This window comes from Rattus rattus, chromosome 18, assembly GCF_011064425.1.
Source record: "Rattus rattus isolate New Zealand chromosome 18, Rrattus_CSIRO_v1, whole genome shotgun sequence".
Classification (NCBI taxonomy): domain Eukaryota; kingdom Metazoa; phylum Chordata; class Mammalia; order Rodentia; family Muridae; genus Rattus; species Rattus rattus.
In genome coordinates this window covers 48,080,800-48,102,935 of record NC_046171.1, presented here as the reverse complement: position 1 = coordinate 48,102,935, position 22,136 = coordinate 48,080,800, and the positions used below count along the sequence as shown (strand labels likewise).

At 35.5% G+C, this 22,136-nt stretch overlaps 1 protein-coding gene across 6 annotated transcripts in view; it reads left to right on the top strand.

Annotated features, from left to right (window-relative positions):
* Grik2 (glutamate ionotropic receptor kainate type subunit 2) overlaps positions 1-22,136 on the top strand; it is a 658,152-nt gene that overhangs the window by 274,230 nt on the left and 361,786 nt on the right. For all 6 annotated transcript variants that reach the window (XM_032889127.1, XM_032889128.1, XM_032889130.1 and 3 more), the window contains exon 7: positions 3,109-3,282. In XM_032889127.1, coding sequence (XP_032745018.1) covers positions 3,109-3,282 — 174 coding nt within the window. The remainder of the gene's footprint in view (positions 1-3,108; positions 3,283-22,136) is intronic.

Sequence of the window (22,136 nt, the reverse complement as noted above, 5' to 3'; positions counted from 1 at the left end):
CCTTTAGATTGTCATTACTCTAATGATCAATTCAATTATCACCTTTGCTTAAAAATAGTGACAAAATATGTGTGTAATATTCATGGTTATTATGGCCCAATTCTAAATATTGTGGTATAAATATACATCCAAAGCATTTACAAATTAATTTGTTATTTTCCAAGTCATTGGTATTTGATTTCATTCAAAACTTTAGGTATAATTATAGTTATAATAATAATAACAATAATAATTATTATTCAATAATTAGAGAATTCTACTTGTTTATTTTTTGCAGTTTCTATAGCAGCATTGTTTTTTCTGTTTTGTTGATGAACAGTTCAGTCATTCTTCTTGCTCATTGTTTAAAATGTTGAACTTTCTTTCCTTGCTTTGGGGCAGGATTCTTCACACAGCAGGCATTATATTACACACAAACACCAAGGCTGGCTCTACTATGCCACTTTCACATCTTCCTTGACTAGTTTTACAGTTTAGAAGAAACTTGATAGTAGGAAGAAGAAGATAGAGAGGTTATCTCACCTTGTCATACAGTTAGTTCTACATAATGTTATTGCAATTTGATTCAACATAACTGTAAAATTTTGAGAAAAATCAAGTCTCATACTTATTAAAAGAATAAAACAATTATTTTAGGGTAGGTATAACACAAACTACTTCTCTACTTCTTTAATTCTAACCCAACTTTACCATTTTCTTTTGCCTGATTCTCCTTTATGAATTCTGTTTTGCAATAAAAATGATTTCAGACAGTCTCTAGGAAAAGACCATGTTTTATGTCTTCTCTCTTGTACTTGTACTTGTACTCAAATGTTGATTGGTAATTGGCACTATCAATATCCTAGTAATTTTTAAAGGCAGGTATATATGCAAATAACTTTTCATATTTTACAAAGTCTTAAATGTATAGAGACACATTTAAGAAAAAATATAAGATAACCAAGCACAAGTATATACATTCATTGCTTGTAAATTGTCACTGACATGATGGTTACAGGGAGAGAGGGTTCTCTCTTTATATTGCTGAAGAATAGATAACTGTTTGTAAATATGATTGCACAAAAGTATGACATAATCTAGCAATAGTCAATTAGATGAAATTTAGTAAAATTTCATTATTTGGATTTTTCTAAATCTTAAGAGCTTTAAAATATTGGGCAACAATTTTCTAGGGTAAAAGCCATCCCTTTACACTTTTGTTATGATTGGACTTCCTCTTTGAAAGTTTCCCAATCATTTCTCATGCCTCTGTTTCTTCTCACCAGCACCTTACCTTTTTTCTACCACTAGAATGCCATGCAATCTTGTATACAAGTCTCTTTTCCCTGGTCATGTCTTTCTGTTTTTGTGGACTGTAACTTTTAATTAGGACCATTTGAATGCCAGCAATTTTAGAAATCCCACTGGCCAGCTCAGTGTTTGGTACACAACTAAAAATAGTCCCTTAAATTCCATAATTAGCCAATGGGTCAACAGGAGGCCCAGTGTTTTGTTCAAAATTGGTTGTTGACAGTTCGAGTCTTATATAGACCTAGTGTAAACAGCTACAATTGCAGAGATAATGTTTGCAATGACTGGTCTGTGTCTTGAAGTAAACTTTTTTCATTTTTAATTGGTTATTTTATTTATTTACACTTCAAATGTTATCCCCTTTCTCGGTTTGCTCTCCACAAACCCCCTATTCCCTCCCTCTGCCCCTGCCTCTGTGAGGGTACTTCCCCCTCTGCCCTCCCACTCTTGCCTCACCACTCTAGCATTCCAGTGCCCTGGGTCATTGAGCCTCCACAGCACCAAGGGACTCCTCTCCCAGTGGTGCTCAACAAGGCCATCCTCTGCTACATATCCAGCTGGAACCATAGGTCCCCCCATGTGTACTCTTTGGTTGGTGGCTTAGTCCCTGGGAGCTTTGGGTGGTCTGATTGGTTGTTATGTTGTTCCTATGGGGTTGCAAACTCCTTCAACTTCTTAAGTCTGTCCCCTACCTCCTCAATTGGGGTCCCTGTGCTCAGTCCAATGGTTGGCTGTGAACATCCACCTTTGTATTTGTCAGTCTCTGGCAGAGCTTCTCAGGAGACCTCCACATCAGGCTCCTGTCAGCAAGCGCTTCTTGGCATCAGCAATAGTGTCTGGGTTTGGTGTCTGCAGATGGGAAGGATCCGTAGGTGGGGCAGTCTCTGGATGACCTTTCCTTCACTGTTCCACTCTTTGTCCCTGTATTTCCTTTATATAGAAACAATTCTGGGTTAAAATAATGGGAAGGGACAATGTAGCTTCTTTCCACTGGAGTTTTTTGTCTGCTCCCTGGAAGGTATAGCACTGGGAGTAGCAAGCAGGATGTACACAGGATTAGTAACATTTGTGTGCCTTGGATCTCAAACTGCTCAGGAAGAGCTGAAAGAAGTATTATAAAGTGGATGAAAGTCTCACATACTGTGTGTCCATACAATGCATTCAAATTCCTTGATAGATTTGGCCTTGTATCTCCCAGGATAGTTATCGTGCAGAATAAGGATTTTCATGCTGTACAGATTTGAGAAGATACTAGAAATAACACTCATTATGGTGAAATACCAGATGGGACATAGAAAACAAAGTACAAATTTCCTACAAGCAATAGTATCAATAATGTTAACTTTTTTTTTTTTTTACTTTTGATGTAGTTATTACTAGTTACAGCCTTACTTCATAACTGGCTTCTCCAAATAAAAACAGGAAGAAAAGAAAAAAGAAAACTAGAAAAAAAAAACCCTAAAATGTGACTAAGTGGCCAAGAAGTAGGACTAAGAAAATAGCATAACATGTAAGGTCAAGCCATCCTTAACAAGAGAAAGGTTATAGAAATGGAAATGTATATCACAGAAATACCTATTATTCTGTTCCTCACCTTATAATATAATCAGCACACTTGTGTTCTTGTGCAAAGCAAATACACTTGCTTTTCATAAACTTAAGGATAGCTGATTTGGATCTAATTAATTTGTTATGCTTTGCATACCTTGAGATACAATACTGGAAATATCCTAATGAAAATCAGAAACGACAAGTTCGCCTTTATAAGTTTGTTGATAAAAATCTACTTTTGGTGACACAAGAACATTTTTGTTTCAGGACCTCTTTGCTCTTGACGTGGAGCCCTACAGATACAGTGGCGTAAATATGACAGGGTTCAGGATACTAAATACAGAGAATACCCAAGTCTCCTCCATCATCGAAAAGTGGTCTATGGAACGGTTACAGGCACCTCCAAAACCTGACTCAGGTTTGCTGGATGGATTTATGACGGTATGAATAACTATTTTAAAAATCACTTAGAGTGTATCTAAGTACTATTGCATACTTCTTTAAACCACCTGGGTGTAAACTGTAATTTGATGTTTTGATAGAAAATATATAATATCAGAGTCCTGTTGTAAATAATTATTAGCTTTGTGTGGCCAATGCTCTATATAGTAAGTTGGGGCTTTGGAGAAAGGAGCTGATAAAATCTAATGTAATAGGTACATTTACAGCGCCTTAGACAATTTGTACTTCGAGGGTTAAGAAATGTCTCATGAGCAAAGTTGTCATGAGTTCAAAGTGTATACAATCACAAGGACAAGCCACGGGTGCCAAAAAATTAATTACAGGGGTTTAAACATTTAACTCAACAATGGCAAGCAGTAGTAAGTAGTCTGAAGAAATCAGAGAAGTATGAAAACACATTCCAAGAACAGTTCTGTATTTTGAAGAAACTGAGGTCACACGATTCTTGTCTTGTTTCTTATAGTTTTCTTACAAGTACTCAGAATTGTCTTCAAAGGACTTCATTGATGAACCATGTTCTGACATCCCCCCTTAACCACATTCTGACATTTCCCCTTACCCACATTCCGACATTTCCCCCTTAATCACGTTCTGATGTTTACCCCTGTACCCACATTCTGACATCCCTCCACAACCATGTTCTGAGATCCTCCCAACCATGTTCTGACATTCCACCCCCAACCACGTTCTGACCCCCTTTTCCTCATTTTCTAATTGCAGAATATCCAAAGTGCTTTTGGTTTGATAGGTTACAGAAATATGTAATTAGATTTTAATGCATGCATATCATATAAGCAAATTGTAAACACAATGACTAATATTAGAATAGTGAAAGTATTATTTGTTATTATACTCTTAACCAACAACATAGAGAGAAACTATGCCTATTATTATTAGTTATATTGATCAGAAAAATCTAGAGAATAGTTGGAAAAGAGACGCATATGATTATAGTTCTATTATTTTGTAGAAAGTTAGTACATATTTATCTCCAATAGGAATACAAATGTTATGGTGTCCCATGAGAATAGAAGTGATTCAAATCCCAGGGAAAAATTAAATGTAGATTTTTCCTCAAATGGATGAATGAGTCTATTATGGTCTCAAGATTAAGGCATAAACTTGAGGCCTCAGTAAAGTAATTTCAGTAATTCCATCTGCAATGTCAGATGCTTAAACCACACAGGGTTAGCTGAAGGTAGTTCAGAGTGTCCTATCAATAAATATTTTGTGCTCTTGAACATATAGTACCTTGAGGGAATTTTGATAAATTAAAAGTAAAAGTAAAGTGCCAGAAGATCCCATGGTGCTCCCCCATTCTTATTTTTTAATAGTTGCTATTTGTGTGCTCTTATATAATTCCTGTAATATAATTATTATAACATTCCTTAGAGAAGTTTCAATTTTTTTCCTAGCATAGGCTGTTTTATTGTCCACTTTTATGTAAGTACACACTCATAAGAGCAAAAGTTAGTTAGAGAAAGGATTGAATGAACAGAAAGGGCTTGCAACCCTAAAAGAACAACAATACCAACCAACCAGAGCTCCCAGGGACTAAACCACTACCCAAAGAGTACACATGGACAGACCCATGGCTCCAGCTGCATATGGAGCAGAGGTTGGCCTTGTTGGGCACCAATGGGAGGAGAAGCCCTTGGTCCTGCCAGGGCTGGACCCCCAGTGTAAGAGAATGTCTGGGCAGGGAGGCAGGAAGTGGAGGTGGTTGGGAACACTTTTATTGAAGAAAGAGGAGGGGGATGGGATGGGGGCTTATGGATAGGAAACTGGAAAAGGGAATAACATTTGAAATGTAAATAAAAAATATCCGATAATAAAAGCAAAAGTTAGTATAAGAGTATATTGCAAAAGCATTCTATGACTGACTGAATGAATGAATGAATGAAATTTTGAATATGTATCAATGCAAGCATACAGGTATGGCATATGAGGCATAAAACCAAAGGTATTAACATCACTTGTCATAATTTGTTAGTATTTTTATCTCAGGAATTAAGTCCATCTATATGATTATGACAGTGTATGGAAGCACAAATGGAAATTCCTGCACAATTTACTTCTCTTTTCCAACTGGGATATGGTATTACACATGAAGTCTATTAGCAATATTATTTATGTATCGATGTTCCTATTCTGGAGAAGTAAAAGTATAGAAGGTTAATGGATCCTCTATACTATTTACTTCTGCAATAAAGCAAGGGAGGTTAGATATGCACAGTGTGAGTAATAAACAAAAAATGTATGTGAGTATTAGGTACATGTTGTAGTTACTGTAGGAATGGGAATATAATAGAATGGAAAGACAAAATTAAAGTGGATTCTATTGCTATAATTAACCCTAAAACATAAGGAGCATCTAAGACAATATTTAACGGTTTATGAATTAACTATAATAGATAAATCAAAGCAGCCAATTCCACCCATTGGACTGAAAAAAAAAAAGAAATCTTCATAAACTGATGGTTATCCGAACTATCAATCTCTTATACCCATAGATGAGCCATCACCACCACCAACAAAAAAAGTACTGCCCCTAAAATGTGGGATGGTTGGATTCCTTCTATAATTACTAATTCACTTCTTACCAGAAAATCCCATAGCTTATCGGATGAATGATGATTTCCTTTTCCTTACATAGTAATCTGAAAATGAAATTAGAAAATCCATAGAGTTCTGTAGTGCTCTTAAAGACTGTTGTTAATTAAGATTAAAATAATACAGCTAGAATCAAATCCTTACAATTGTTGACATCAGTTCTCCCCATGATTATGAATTGAACAAGAAGAGTAAGGTAAGCACTTAGTGTTTTATGGCCCTTATGGTGTAAATAAGTTCATTACAGAGATTTTTGCTAGGGTGCTCTTACACCAGTAGGAGACAATTTAGCGAGGAAATAAATAAATGTAAAGGAAGGGAAGGATCCAATAATATACAAATGATGCCTTTAATCTGAATTCAAATAGGTTTAGTTCTTTCTTTGCCTTTCAAGATAATCTGCAAGGTCTATTTGGTATTTCTAGAATTTAAAATCGGTTCCCACTAAAATCAGGGATTAGACAAGGCTGCCCACTCTCTTCCTACTTATTCAATATAGTTCTTGAAGTTCTAGCCAGAGCAATCAGAGAACAAAAGGAGATCAAAGGGATACAGATTGGAAAAGAAGAAGTCAAAATATCACTATTTGCAGATGATATGATTGTATATTCAAGTGATCCCATAAGTTCCACCAGAGAACTCCTAAACCTGATAAACACCTTCAGCAAAGTGGCTGGGTAAAAAATTAACTCAAATAAATCAGTAGCCTTCCTCTACACAAAAGAGAAACCAGCTGAGAAAGAAATTAGGAAAACGACACCCTTCATAATAGTCCCAAATAATATAAAATACCTCGGTGTGACTTTAACCAAGCAAGTGAAAGATCTGTATGATAAGAACTTCAAGCCTCTGAAGAAAGAAATTGAAGATCTCAGAAGATGGAAAGATCTCCCATGCTCGTGGATTGGCAGGATTAATATAGTAAAAATGGTCATTTTACCAAAAGCGAATTACAGATTCAATGCAATCCCCATCAAAATACCAATCCAATTCTTCAGAGAGTTAGACAGAACAATCTGCAAATTCATCTGGAATAACAAAAAACCCAGGATAGCTAAAACCATCCTCAACAATAAAAGGACTTCTGGGGGGGATCACTATCCCTGAACTCAAGCAGTATTACAGAGGAATAGTGACAAAAACTGCGTGGTATTGGTACAGAGACAGACAGATAGACCAGTGGAATAGAACCCAGAAATGAACCCACACACCTATGGGCACTTGATTTTTGACAAAGGAGCCAAAACCATCCAATGGAAAAAAGATAGCATTTTCAGCAAATGGTGCTGGTTCAACTGGAGGTCAGCATGTAGAAGAATGCAGATCGATCCATGCTTATCACCCTGTACAAAGCTTAAGTCCAAGTGGATCAAGGACCTCCACGTTGAACCAGATACATTCAAACTAATGGAAGAAAAAGTGGGGAAGAATCTCGAACACATGGGAACACATGGGAAATTTCCTGAAAAAAACACCAATGGCTTATGCTTTAAGATCAAGAATCGACAAACGGGATCTCATAAAACTGCAAAGCTTCTGTAAGGCAGAGGACACTGTTGTTAGGACAAAACAGCAACCAACAGATTGGGAAAAGACCTTTACCAATCCTACAACAGATAGAGGGCTTATATCCAAAATATACAAAGAACTCAAGAAGTTAGACCACAGGGAGACAAATAACCCTATTAAAAGATGGGGTTCAGAACTAAACAAAGAATTCACAGCTAAGGAATGCCGAATGGCTGAGAAACACCTAAAGAAATGTTCAACATCTTTAGTCATAAGGGAAATGCAAATCAAAACAACCCTGAGATTTCACCTCACACCAGTGAGAATGTCTAAGATCAAAAACTCAGGTGACAGCAAATGCTGGCGAGGATGCGGAGAAAGAGGAACATTCCTCCATTGTTGGTGGGATTGCAGACTGGTACAACCATTCTGGAAATCAGTCTGGAGGTTCCTCAGAAAATTGAGCATTGAACTACCTGAGGACCCAGCTATTCCTCTCTTGGGCATATACCCAAAAGATGCCCCAACATATAATGAAGAAACATGCTCCACTATATTCATAGCAGCCTTATTTATAATAGCCAGAAGCTGGAAAGAACCCAGATGCCCTTCAACAGAGGAATGGATACAGAAAATATGGTACATCTACACAATGGAATATTACTCAGCTATCAAAAACAATGACTTTATGAAATTCACAGGCAAATGAATGGAACTCGAAATATCATCCTGAGTGAGGTAACCCAATCCCAGAAAAACAAACATGGTATGCCCTCATTGATAAGTGGCTATTAGTCCAAATGCTTGAATTACCTTACATGCACAGAACACATGAAACTCAAGAAGGATGACCAAAATGCGAATGCTTCACTCCTTCTTTAAAAGGGGAACAAGAATATCCTTGGGAGGTAATAAGGAGGCAAAGTTTAGAACAGAGGCAGAAGGATCACCCATTCAGAGCCTGCCCCACACGTGGCCCATACATATACAGCCACCCAATTAAATAAGATGGATGAAGCAAAGAAGTGCAGGCCGACAGGAGCCGGATGTAGATCTCTCCTGAGAGACACAGCCAGAATACAGCAAATATATAGGCGAATGCCAGCAGCAAACCACTGAACTGAGAATGGGACCCCCGTTGAAGGAATCTTAGAAAGGACTGAAAGAGCTTGAAAGGGCTTGAGACCCCATATGAACAACAATGCCAAGCAACCAGAGCTTCCAGGACTAAGCCACTACCCAAAGACTGTACATGGACTGACCCTGGACTCTGACCTCATAGGTAGCAATGAATAGCCTAGTAAGAGCACCAGTGGAAGGGGAAGCCCTTGGTCCTGCGAAAACTGAATCCCCCAGTGAACGTGATTGTTGTGGTGGAGGGTGGTAACGGTGGGAGGATGGGGAGGAGAAGCCCATACAGAAGGGGAGGGGGAAAGGTTAGGAGGATGTTGGCCTGAAAACCAGGAAGGGGAATAACAATCGAAATTTAAATAAGAAATACTTATGTTAATAAAAATGGAAAAAAATAAGACTTAACTAGGTATTCTTAAAGTAGGACATAGCCAATTAATATTCCCTGGTAACTTCTGAAAGTTAACTATTTTTATCTTGTCTTGTTTAATGGAGTTTGGATGTGTGTACACATGTGGCTGCATGCATGTGTGCGTGCATGTGTGTGAGTGTGTATTTGCTCTACCTACTAGTTGTCCTAAATATTGCACAATGCATGATTTTTGTACCCTTTTAGTTACAATAATAAGCCCCGGCTTATATAGCATTCCCTGAGACATTTAATATTTGGATTGTAGTTCTTCATCTGTATAAGTGTCTACCAGGATATCATCCATATAATAAATAATACAAGACTACCTTATGTGAGGTAGGAAAGGCCTATCTCACAGACTCTAAAGCCTTTCCTACATAGTATTGACACATAGTAGGAGTTTTCATGCCTTAAGGTAATACAGCCCATTGACATCATTTTTGGTGTTCTTTATGATTTGGTAAAGGAAAAGAAAAGGTAAAATGTAATTTATCACTAGGATGAAGATGAATAGTACAAAAGTAATCTTTTAATCTCAAACTATTCAAGGCTAAATGTTAGGAATAGTTGTGAACATAGGTAAACCAGGCTGTAAACCTCCCATTGGCCACATGATGGCATTAACATTCTGTAAGTCAGTCAACAATCTCCATTTATCAGATCTCTTTTTAATTACAAAAATCAAGAGAATTTCAGGAAAGAGAGGGTCCTTTTTGCCCATTCTCTAACATCTCACTGAATAACTTGTGAAGAGCCTTTAACTTTTCTTTAAAAGGGGCCGTTGAGGTGTCCAGACAGCCTCATTAGATCCCTAGGTAATTTTTATAGGTCGAATTTTTTTTCAATGGCTCCCATGAAAATCCCAATTCTTGTTTATGGGTTGGTCTTTGTGGGAATGTAGATTCAATAATATCTTCTTATTAGTCAATGTACTTGAGAAGATTAGGTAGCATTAGCTGTGGGACCATAGATCTCTGCATTAATTTGTTGTAGAACGTCTCTTCCCCAATGATATATTGGAAGATTGGTAGCATGAGGCTGTAGGACTGGCATTTTGCCTTCCTACAGGTACGCATTACCATTTTGTAGCACTTTCTTTTCTTAGAGCCTGAAGTCCCCAACCCTCTTAGGGTTGAATTTACTTTCTTAGCAGGCCATTTGGAGGGTCATTCTTCTTCTGTTTATAATGGAGGCATAAGCTCCAGAATCACTTAATCCTGTAAAAGTTTTCATGTTATTTTAAATCTAATAATGGTTTGTTACATTCCTTTAATAAAGTACTTAAGGCTGCAACTTTATCTGCACTAACACATACTTCCTCGTGAAGCACATTTACTGTGAAGTGGCTACATACAGCAAAAATAATAATTGTGCAATTTTTTTCTCTTGCTTTAGATTGCTAATCAGTGGGCACAGTAATCATGACTGCTGTTTTTCCTATATAATCTTCATTAATGACTCCTGTACGAACAATTCTTTTCATGGATAACCTGTGGAGACCAAATAAAAGTCAAGTGTTCCAGGCAGGATAGGTCCCCAATATCGTGTGTGTACCTTAAAAAGACATTAAAGATGTGAAATGACAGTATCTTTAGGGCAGGGAATATCAATAGTAGTGCTTTCTTGAGTGAGAGCTTGTAATAAAAGATTAGATTGATTTGCAATCAGGAGGTGGCTCAAATGTTATTGTTATTGGATTTAAACTCTCTTATTTTACAGGGCCTGGGGAGGGGGTGAAATCGTTTTCCCAGTTGTTGACTGGTGTCACTGTTGCTAGGCAATGAATTGCCAGCCTTATCATATTTAGATTGGCATTCCTTAGCTCAATGTGTTCCTTTCTTCAATTTAGGGCATAAGCCAGGATTTCACTGATTCTGAGCATTCATTTGTTATAAGTGTACTTTTTAATGTTTCTTTGTGGCCAGATCAGTCGCAATTGAAACATTTTGCTGACATGTATCTTTGAACAGCTCTGTTTGTTGCTGTCTATATTTCTATAGCATTTCATGAAATCGTCATACTCCCTTACTCTCTTCCTTTTATTCCCTCTACCTCTTCCTCTCCCTCCCCTCCCCTTCCCTGCCCCACCTCCACCCCTCTAACGTCTATTTCTTTGTGATTTTCATTGGTAGCACCAAAGCCAGCTGTTTTAATAGTAATTATTGACCTTACTTCTCCTTTTAATGCTTCTTAATGCCATTATTGAATCTTCCTAAGAAATCAGCATAAGGCTCAGAGGGACCTTGTATAATTTTAATATAAGTACACTTGTAGTCAGATCATTTATTAATTTTCAGCCCAGTGTACATAGTTACAACTATAACATGTATGAGGGCTGCAGTTTGTATATTATGCGACTGATAATCTATTGATACCCGTCTACCAGTACCTGTCAGCATTTCATATGTGGCATTTCCAGGATCACTCCTAGTCTTGGTTTTTGAACGTTTTAATAGGCCACATTTTCACTGAAGAAATGGGAAGGGCTAAGAACCATATTAGCAATTATGTAAAGCATTGTACATTATTGCTATAACCAAAAAAAAAAAAAAAAAGACTTGGAGCATTGGTACAGAGAAAGCACAAACCTTTGTAAAATATTTTATTATATTCATGTCTAATCCCAATAAACATTTTTATTTTGTTGAAATTGCATCAGAAATACCAAACTTATGAGGCTGAGGATGAATTGGTAAATGAATTACTTTTCCCTGCTGTGCCCTCAGTTGTCTAGGTTACAAAGTTAGCCTTCTCATGGGCTCTTCTAAGTCCTCATCAAAAAAGTGAGAGGATTCAAGATTATACTTACCATCAAATTCCCCACCCCATACTTCAGGATCATCATATTCAGGCAGTGGAAAATACATATCTAAAGGAGGCTAAGGGATTCATCAACAACATGGTTGTCAGTGACACTTTTTAATTTTAATTATTCCTATTGAAATATCTTTTTTTATTTTTTTTAGCAATTTTATGGTTTAATCATATCATCCAGATGATTTTTTACAACATTTTTTATTGGATATTTTATATTTACATTTCAAATGTTATTACCTTTCCCAGTTTCCCATCCATAAACCCCCTATCCCATCCCATCCCTCCTTCTATGAGGGTGTTTTTCCTCCCCAATCATCCACCCCTTCCCACCTCCCCACCCTGATATTCCCCTATACTGGGAAGGTTCAGCTTTTTCAGGACCCTTTCATTCTCCTCCCTTTTCATTCAAGGAATGTAGTTAACTCTTCCTCATGATTAATACCATCCTTATCTTCTGTATCTTGATAACAGTCCAAAGCAATTCTCAGGTAACCCACAACTGAAGGAGGATCTCTTCCCCATTTTTATGTGCCTTCTCCGTATTCTTTCAGACTCCATCCCCATTCTTATCTGAATATTATTCTTCTGGAAATCAGGGACAATAATCATGAGCAACTTGCAAGTATTCTTATTTTTATTTTAGTGCTGTGCTTCTCCTTTATAAAATAAGATGCATTAGCTCAACATAAGGCAAAGTTTTCCCTGGTTTCTGCCTCATTATTTTCACTAACTCCTTCTACGAGGCTTCCCACTCTCTTATCTCCTGACTGGCTTCAGGTTCCTGTTCAAGTGCCACTTGTCACTGATAAGTGACTCGCACAATAGTCAAATATATTCAGAGCCTCAGACATTTATGCCCTGAGGGTTAATAAAGATCACACAAGGAACTCTATGTTTTGAAGGAACCACGATCCAAAGACTCTTGTCTTGTTTCTTGGAGTGTTCTTAAAAGCACTGAGAATTCTCCTCACACACCTTAATTTCTGAATTTTGTTCCAAAATTAAGTGACATATTTACACTGTCATTAACACCAAAATAATGCCAAAAGCATAAAGGATCAATCACTAAGTGTGGGGACATCATTATTTTCACTTAATACCATATGTAGAGCATAATATTAACTAGATGGGATGTTTATATCGATACTCCTAATATCCTTTCTTTTATCTTTATAGTTTGTAGTATCATATATTATAGAAGTATTTATATAACAAAAAACTATCTCAATCTCACTCAAAGATTAATGACTAGTCAATATTCATATATTCATATTCAAATCCTAGAAATATAATATGAATATACTTTGATAGAGTCCAGTCTTATATAAATTTATTTGTTGATACAGATGCTCTAATGAATATATAATATGGCACATAATCATTGAAATTGTTTTAATTTCATTAAGCAATACATACCACAAAACCGTATTCTACTTTATCAAAGGTCCTTCACTGGGTAAACAGCACAAAATATATGTAGATATTGATACTTAATTTTCTTTCTCTTGTCTTTTGTAAATTGATGAGTACTTGGGATCACACATATGAAGTCAGATTAGGTAAAATCTTTATCACTTTTTCTCAGCAGTCATTAAGGCTCTGATTTTCTGTAGGTTATGGAAGATTTTTTTGCCAAGCATTTATGATTTATGAATGATTAATATGTTCTCATTCAATGTTTTCATAGATCAAATTATTGCTATGATTTAAAAATATTCAAAACTTGGATAATGACTACATTTCACAGGTCATTTCCAACTGCTTTTATGAGTATTAGACTAAACATAAAATTTATAAACATGTTGTATAGTTATATTTACAAAATAATTTTCTATATCGATAGTATGTTCCCATTAATTCCTTCAATGGGGCTTCAAAGCATGCTTGCACTGTTGGAACAAAACAAAGAGAAATTTGAATTCCCCAAATTACAATATTTGATAAACATAATTTTCATGGAGTGGAGTAAATGTAGTTATTATTTAAACGCCATAAGTATAACATTGAAAAATGGTTCTTTTGTTCTAATCATAAAAAAATAGCTTCTGGAACATAAAGATATCTTTTACTTTTAATCTTAAGAAAATACTGTGAGGGAAATTTTACCCCTTTAAACATAAGGCAACAGTTGGGTGATTCCAGTCATTTAATTTTGATATAAAGTAAATTTGAGATTGTTTATCAGAAGAAAAACACTTAAATAACTTAAGATGAAAGTATTTTTCTCCAAAGTATTTCAGGTTTAAAATGAACTCTAACATAAAAAAGTCACAACTATTCAATTTTACTATATTTTGAAGATGATAAATAAAAATTTGGGACTGAAGGTAATGCTATTATAATAATTAAATTGTAAACTACTATAATTTTGTACTTTTATATATTCTAGATTTTTATGATTTTAAAATTTTATTTATTTTTATTCATTAATTCTTTTTTACAGTCCCAACTTCATCCCCCTCCTGGTCTCACCCCAACTGCTCCCCATCCCATACCTCTTCCCCACCCACCCCTGTCTGTAAGAGGATGTCCCCACTCCCTACCCTCACCCTCCTCCAGACCTTCCCACTACCTGGAGCCTCAAGTCTCTTGGGTTAGGTGCATCTTCTCTGACTAAACTCAGACCTGGCAGTCCTCTGCTTTATATGTGTTGGGGGCCACATATTAGCTGGTATGTGCTGCCTGTTGGTGGCTCAGTGTCTGAGAGATCCCAGGGGGTCCAGGTCAGTTGACAGTGCTGGTCTTCCCACGGGGCCGCATTGCAAAATAGATATCAGCATTTATGTTAGAAAACTACTTTTGAAATATTTTAATAAAGCTAGCTAATAGACTTCACAACAGTCATAGCACTATTTTTTTTGTGAGAATTATGCTTGTAGTTCCAGAATTAGCAAATTGATTTCTACGTAGGAATCATGACATTATCCAAGGCTATCAGATAATGCGTGGACTGTGGTGTTTCTACATGCGGTACCTGAATGAGTGGTATAATGACTTGTAGCAACTTGTGTGAATGATTACAAAACAGATAAATAATGGACAATGTGTATTGATTTCTCTTCTGGAGAGGCAGAGTTCTGTAGCAGACTTAATTTTCCAGAACAGGAGAAGTAAGTGTTGGGAAGAACATATGCTTATATTCTCTCTATACCTGGAGTCCCTTCTTTTTCTGTCTGATCTTTTGAATTTGTAAATGACTCTCTCTGGGATTAAGAATAAGGTAGGATTGAAATGCTCTGCTGAGAAATATCTGATTTATTGAAAATTATAGGATTAATGTCAGGAAATTGAAATTGAAAAATTTTTCATGTAACAAATATTTTTTGAGTCCTGAGATACATTTCAAGTGGCATGTAAAATTAGGAAAATATGTAAAATTCTTTCAAGTAATTCATAGTTAGCTGTTTATTCATGTGTTTTGAATCCTCAGTAACTGTAAGGATTGATGAGGCTCATCAGATAGTATCTTTAAGGCAAGCATTATATTACATAGAATATTTTGAAAGTAGACATAAGGTTTAGGATCAAAGGTTTTGTTTTCCCCAGGTTGATACAGACTGTCTTTTTTCATAATCTTCATGTTGAAAGATTGATAAATATATAAATACATGAAGTATTTTCATTATTATAATATTAAATAACATTTGGGTGTACTGAGGACCAAATCCAGTATTTTGTGATTACTAGGCAAGTACTTTATTATATCCCTACCCAAAAGATTTTTATTATGCAACAGTAGTTATTCATATAAAATACATTTAATTTTTATAAAAAAGCCTCTGTGTTAGAGATGGATTAAAATCAGTATTTTGATGCCTTGTACTAATACTTTTCCTCTCAAGCACTATTTATAGTAAGTCATTATACATGTAGGAGAGGAAGGCAGTGCACAATTTCCTCCGGAGTGAATAGAGCCAGGAAGTTAAGATGACATGAATCACAAAAGAAAACCGAATTATAGCTTGGCACTATGGCATTGGCAGCCCTCCCTCATGAGATCCCAGTATTTATGTATTTCCTTTTCCCCCCCTCTCCTCCATGAGGCCATGAAAATAGAATTATCAGCAAAGTTCTTAGTCCTTGAAACAAGGCCTATGATTATCAGTATCATAGTCATTTGCAACCTCAGAAGATCATAATGTTAGAGTTCTACATTCTTTATGTCAGAACTATAAAAGGAAACAATAAATTGGATTCACACTTTTTTCTTCTGGAAGACTTAGCATCTCAATTGTCATCCTAGACTAACTACTATTTATCTAAGTGAATGTTAAAAGCAAGACAACTTGTGCAGTTTTATTTTCTTCCGGTATAGGCACTGGTCTTAATCATTGATAGGTATGACCACATATTAGAATCTAGGAAGCTCTCAGCTTCCTAGAAATGAGCTCTAACTGCAATACTCTGTCCATTTTTCATTATCTGTTGAAGGATCACATTTGTTTATACTTCTATGATTGTGGTTCCCTGCAAAATCGTCACGGTCCTTCATCGTATAATTAGCTGTCATTTCCCTCAGTGTTCTGTCCAGATACCTTCTGTTATCAATGAATGATTACCCTCAAATGAAAATTCACTCTGAGCAGTTACTATTGGTTTGAAGCACATTGATTTATGATGGTTTTGTTATTATTTATTTGTTGAATTTATAGTAATTTCATTAAGAGAACTAAATCCGGTGAAAATCACTTTTGTTAAAGTTTGTATAGTCTAGAAACAACTTATAAAACCTGCCCAGTAATCCCAGTTTGCCCACAAATACTAGTGAGAATGCACCCATGGCTCACTCAATGATATAATTGTCAACAGTATATCTTTCTTCCCTCACTTACTGCAAAAATCAAAACACTCTCTTCAGTATAATAAATTCCACACGATCTAGTTGCCTTTCTTTTGAATTAGTTGAATCCTTCAGATACTTTGTAAATATAATCCTTCCTTTGAGTTGTTTTCATATGATTAACTACAGAATCATTGTGAATATGTTTCACTTTTGTATCATATTTTTGTGATGCTTTCTGAACGCATCACATTGTCATCTGTCTGAACAACTAGAACAGAGACAATTCTCTGCTTTGATCGTAAGAGACATAAGTAGCCTGATGTACTGGGTAGTCATATGTCAGCTTGACAGGCAAACTAGAGTTTGCTGAGAGGAGGGAACTTCACTGAGACAAATGTAACTCTAAGTATTCTGTTTGCTTTCATATTCTTTTCCAATAGATTAAGCGTGTTAGTTTGGGATACAAACATTAGATAGTTTCATCTCTGAAGTCCAAGTGTTTGGCTCACTTGGTGCAGAAACTTCTGTTCACCTGAGAGGTGAGTTTGAGTTCAAATTCAAATGGATTCTAAAAACCCATTTCTTTAGCAACAAGCCAAGACCTTTTTGATAGGTTATTTCTCCACGGGTGCAATAAGCCAATTTACAATTGACAATTACAGATTACAATGTATTAAAATAGATTTATGGGAAAGTTTTTTGGGACGAGTTCCCTGGCCCCAAGAATTAGGGCCAGGGGAGTTGCCCTGGGGAGGAAAAGAGAGAAAGGGAGAAAAGGAAAGGACCCAAGCAGAGAAAAAGAAGAGAAAAGAGGAGAGGGGAAGGGGGGAAGAGCAGCCCAGGCTCTGGGCTGTAAAGTTTAGGATTGGTGGCATCAAGGTTTGGAGGGATGCTGGGAGAACCTGGAGGCCAGATCTGTTTTGATATGTAAAATATGCACCTCAGTCCCTGGTCTCAGGGTCTGAAAACAAATGATTTTATAATTCCTTTTATTATTTAATTGGCTTAAATTAAAGATAAGCATTTCTTCTAAGTGACTCACAGCACGAAAATAACTGCACAAGGGCCATATAATCAGTACACTGTACCAAAGTTTGAGAAAGTAGAGGCAGAAGAAAGAAAAAACACAAAAAGCGAAGAAGTACAGGAGAAGAAAAGTTTAGTTTTTAACTAGAACTGCTACCTGTCCTTGCTTCTGCCTACTCATTTTAGTTAGATGGGGCTGTCTCTCTTCAATGCACTAAGAATTAAGAGTAAAATCCCCAGTTGAACTGAGACCGTTCACAAGGATTTGCTGTACAATAGTTCAAATGATGTGACTATTTTGTAATGAATAGAGGCTTTTTGAAAAAGTTGATTAATTTCACATGCACAAAACCCACAGGAAATAAATGTTTAAAAGTGACAAAATATTAATTTCATTATACTTTTCTAAAACAATTTTATATGGTTCAGAAGACAATGTTAGTATGAATGTGCAGTGAGGAAGACTTGAAATAGTAGAAGACCACATCTTCCATCTTTGTTGGCACATTTTAACTCTGATGGTTGGCAGTCTCGAAACTTTTTGTTTTTAACCTGATTCCCTTCTTTCAACAATTTATTTTATAGAAATATGTTGTTTTTCATGATATTAAAAACAACCAACGATCAAGGTTAACAAAAATATTACAACAAAATTAATATATAATTAATTGGCTTTTATTTGGAATAGATTAGCATGAACGGTTTATATTCTACAGAATAAGATAATGAACCCTACCTGGCGACAGCACAGTCATAGACCTGTAAAGTGGGAAAAGGGGCCATGCAACAGGAAACATGCAAAAACCTCTGATTAGTTAACCTTTGGTGTCTTAGGGCTTCTGTTTCTTCAATGAAACACCATGACTAACAGAGCGAGTTGGGGAGAAAGAGTTTATTTGCCTTATACTTCCATGTCACTAACAATCATCAAGGGAACTCAGGACAAGAATTCAAACATGATAGGAAACAGGATTCAGGGACTGATGCAGAAGCTAAAGAAGAACCTAGGACCATCAGCCCAGTGATTTTACCACGTACATTGCGCTGGATCATCCCCCATTAGTCACTAATGAAGAAAGTGCCTTACAGCCAGATCTTAGGGAGGCATTCTCTCATTTGAGTTCCCTTTGTTCACTTAACTCTAATCTGTGTGTCAATTTGACATAAGACTAGTCAGCAATCAGGCTACTTCAGATGACTTATGTATGATCAAATTGGAAAATCTTCTTTATTCTAATTACTCAGGCATATTGCAATATGATGGAAAGCAAATCCAAAATGAAACACAAACTACAATGGAAATAATATAAATAATAGAAAACAACCAATTATTTCTGTGACTGTATCTAGCTCTAAATGTTGGTTACAATCATGTAGACTAATTGACTCCCTTTGGGATAGCCTGTGCCCTGGGACCTACTGGAAGACCTCATTTCAAATTTTGACCAGAAACTTTACCACAGAAAGTTTTGTTCCAGGTATTTTCTAACTTCTTAGTTTTTTGTTAGAAACAAATAACGTTTTTAAAGAATCATTAACATACATTTTATGACTGTTAGTTTTATTCTTGTCATAATGACAAGAAAAAGACCATGAAGTCAGTGATACAGTCAAACATGACAGGAAATTTGTACGAGATATTTTATAGTGTTAATGAAGTGATAAACACAGACTTCCTTCATTATCCTTTCAGAAGATTGATCTACTGACAGGAAATATGTAGCATGAAGAATAGAGCGGCAATATATCTTCATGTTACCATCTATTGATTTCTCAGATGTACCAAACTGCAAGTTAAATCTGATAATGAAAAACTGAGATGACCTTAACGCTTACATTGTGTGATTAACATTTATTATTACATCTAATTGCCTTTGTTCACTGGCAGATTAGATAAGCAGAATTTACCTAAAGTTGAGAAGAGATGAAGTTTTTGTTTTAAGTGATTGTTCCTTATGTAAAAAATTTAATGATTGTAATAAAGCACTGTTACAATGCTCACTTTGCTTATTTAAGGGCAAAAAGAATTTTCAAAATATTGTTGTAGATTATGTAATCTAGAATGGTAAAAGGTAAGCAGATCCTACTTATATTTTTTGTCAAGCATCTTCTGTTCCTGTTTTTCATTTTCATTTTCTATCTTTTTCTAACTTAAAATCATAAGGGAAAAGAAGAACATTGTTTTTTTTTTTTTCTCCTACCCATTTTGGGATCCTTATTTGGGATCTTATTGGTCACTTGGCAAAGGAAAACTAAGAAAGAAAGTCGTTTATCCATGAACATAATACACATACAATGTACAGAACTCAGAGATGAAGAGCTCAAAGGATTAGTGGACCTGTGGCTTGTACACAAGAACAGTAATTTGTAGAAAAATAACAGGATGAGGAAAATTTGCTCTTACAGAATATGAAGTTGGGGCAGCAAATTGTAAAGAGGTAAATATATGGGCAAGTACTGAAAGACAAGGGAGAGTTACTAAATTTGTTATATAGATTCTTCTGTGTGGTATATGTATAGTATTCCTCATGGTCCTTCCCTTGTACCTTAATGTCACCAGGAGAGGATAAATCAGTACGGGAGTGCTATTTCCAAATTTCATCATGATTTTACTTTAGACAACTTAATTTCTTGAAACTTATTTGTCAGATAGAAGTTACATACTTTGTGATTGTCCTAAAATAAATAAATAAATAAATAAATAAATAAATAAATAAATAAATATTTAACGTGTAAAATGTTAGACAATCTCTTAGTGTTTTTAAAATATTTTGGTATTGCTTATTTTTAATCCAGATGTTACTTATGTACAAATTTTGACACAATACGGTCATCAATGGGTTCTTTATTTTTTTCTAATATGCAATAACACTGCAGTGTCTGTGTCTGTGTCTGTGTGTTTTACTGCATTAATAAACAAAGAATTCCTATCAAGATTTCAAACATAGTGTACACTGAATTTGAAACTAGTACTTCCAAAACCAATTCCAGCTACAATTTGGAGTTATTTATTAGCATGATAACACTCTGTAACAGTTAATTCAGCTTAAATAAAACTTTGTGAAGAAGGTATGTGACATTTCTTTTTCTAAATGTCTAGTCACTTCCTATTGAACACAAGATTAAAGCATAGACTTTCACTTAGATTTCTTAAGACAGTTGTATCACCATAAATATATTGCACTTTTTTTTTCTTAGTTTAAGAGCTCTGTGATCAGAATCTGGGCATAAAAACCAAAGTCTGCAATTACAATCTCTCTAAACTTTCATTAACATTTTAGTATCACAGAGACTCAGTCTCTATTCAATGGAAATGTAATGACTGTATCCATTTAATTCTGTAAATCTCCATATTAAATATGTCATATTTATACAGCTCAAAGGTGGGATCTGGCACATAGTGGCATAAAAGGAATCCATTTATTCCAAGCTAAATGTTATTCCTGCTCATCCATGTGCTGTTTCTGCTCAGAGTAAAGGTCTTTATTCTCTGAGTCTTGATACACTATTTGTACAATATTGCAAATGAATATGAATGTAAACGCATAGGTTCTATAAAAAAGCACACATAGTTGCTTACTTTAATGCTCCAGTAATAAGTGATTAAATAAGCATGAATGATCAATGGGATTTGAGAAGCCTAATTTTAAAAATATAGTCTATGCATTTTTGTGATATAAAGTTTTAAGAAATGTAGAAGGTTCTACTTTGATGCTTTAATTTCCAAACTGTGCTTAGACCAGTACTCTTTAAATCCACATTAATAAATCAAAAGAGTATTTCCGACAAAATGAAATGAGGAGTTTTAGGTGAATTTGCCTAAGGGATATTAGGAATTCTTTTGCTTTATTATTCAGAGAGGAAATATTATGTTGATCTTTCATTTGCCTTTCTAAAAGAACTCATAAATATTTTATTCGTTAATCTTCAGAATACCCTGTGACCAAATTGAACCAGAAGAGAAAAGTAAAGTTATTAAACAGTCCAGTTGCTGAATGGTACTAAGTCAATCCTTTTTAAAAAAAAAATTGTGTACTGTTTTTATTTGCTCATTTTGTAAATAATTATACAAAATATGTGATAGCAGATTATGTGGAGAATAAGGGGAACACGTACACATATCACACACACATACACACATGCACATGCACAAACACATAAATGTACACACACATACATGTGTGCATGCACAAACACACACACATGCACACGTGTGCATGCACAAACATGTGCACACACACACGTGCACACACACACACACACATCCTAGTACCTGAACAGTTAACAGCTTAGTAAGAAAAGTAACAGATTAGCTACAGTAAATTAAAATATACAAAAATGAATATCTGTAGAAAATAGTATATATATGTGAATCTACTCATTTTTAAAGTATTGATTCTAGTTTAGGTTCACATAGGGTCAACATCTTGAGTTAATGATATGTTAAAATAGGAGGCAAACTTTGTCTTCCTTACTGTATCTGTTTTAGAGCCCACCTCCTGTGGTGAGTTCTGAAACTCAGAAAGGAATCCCATTAGTCAG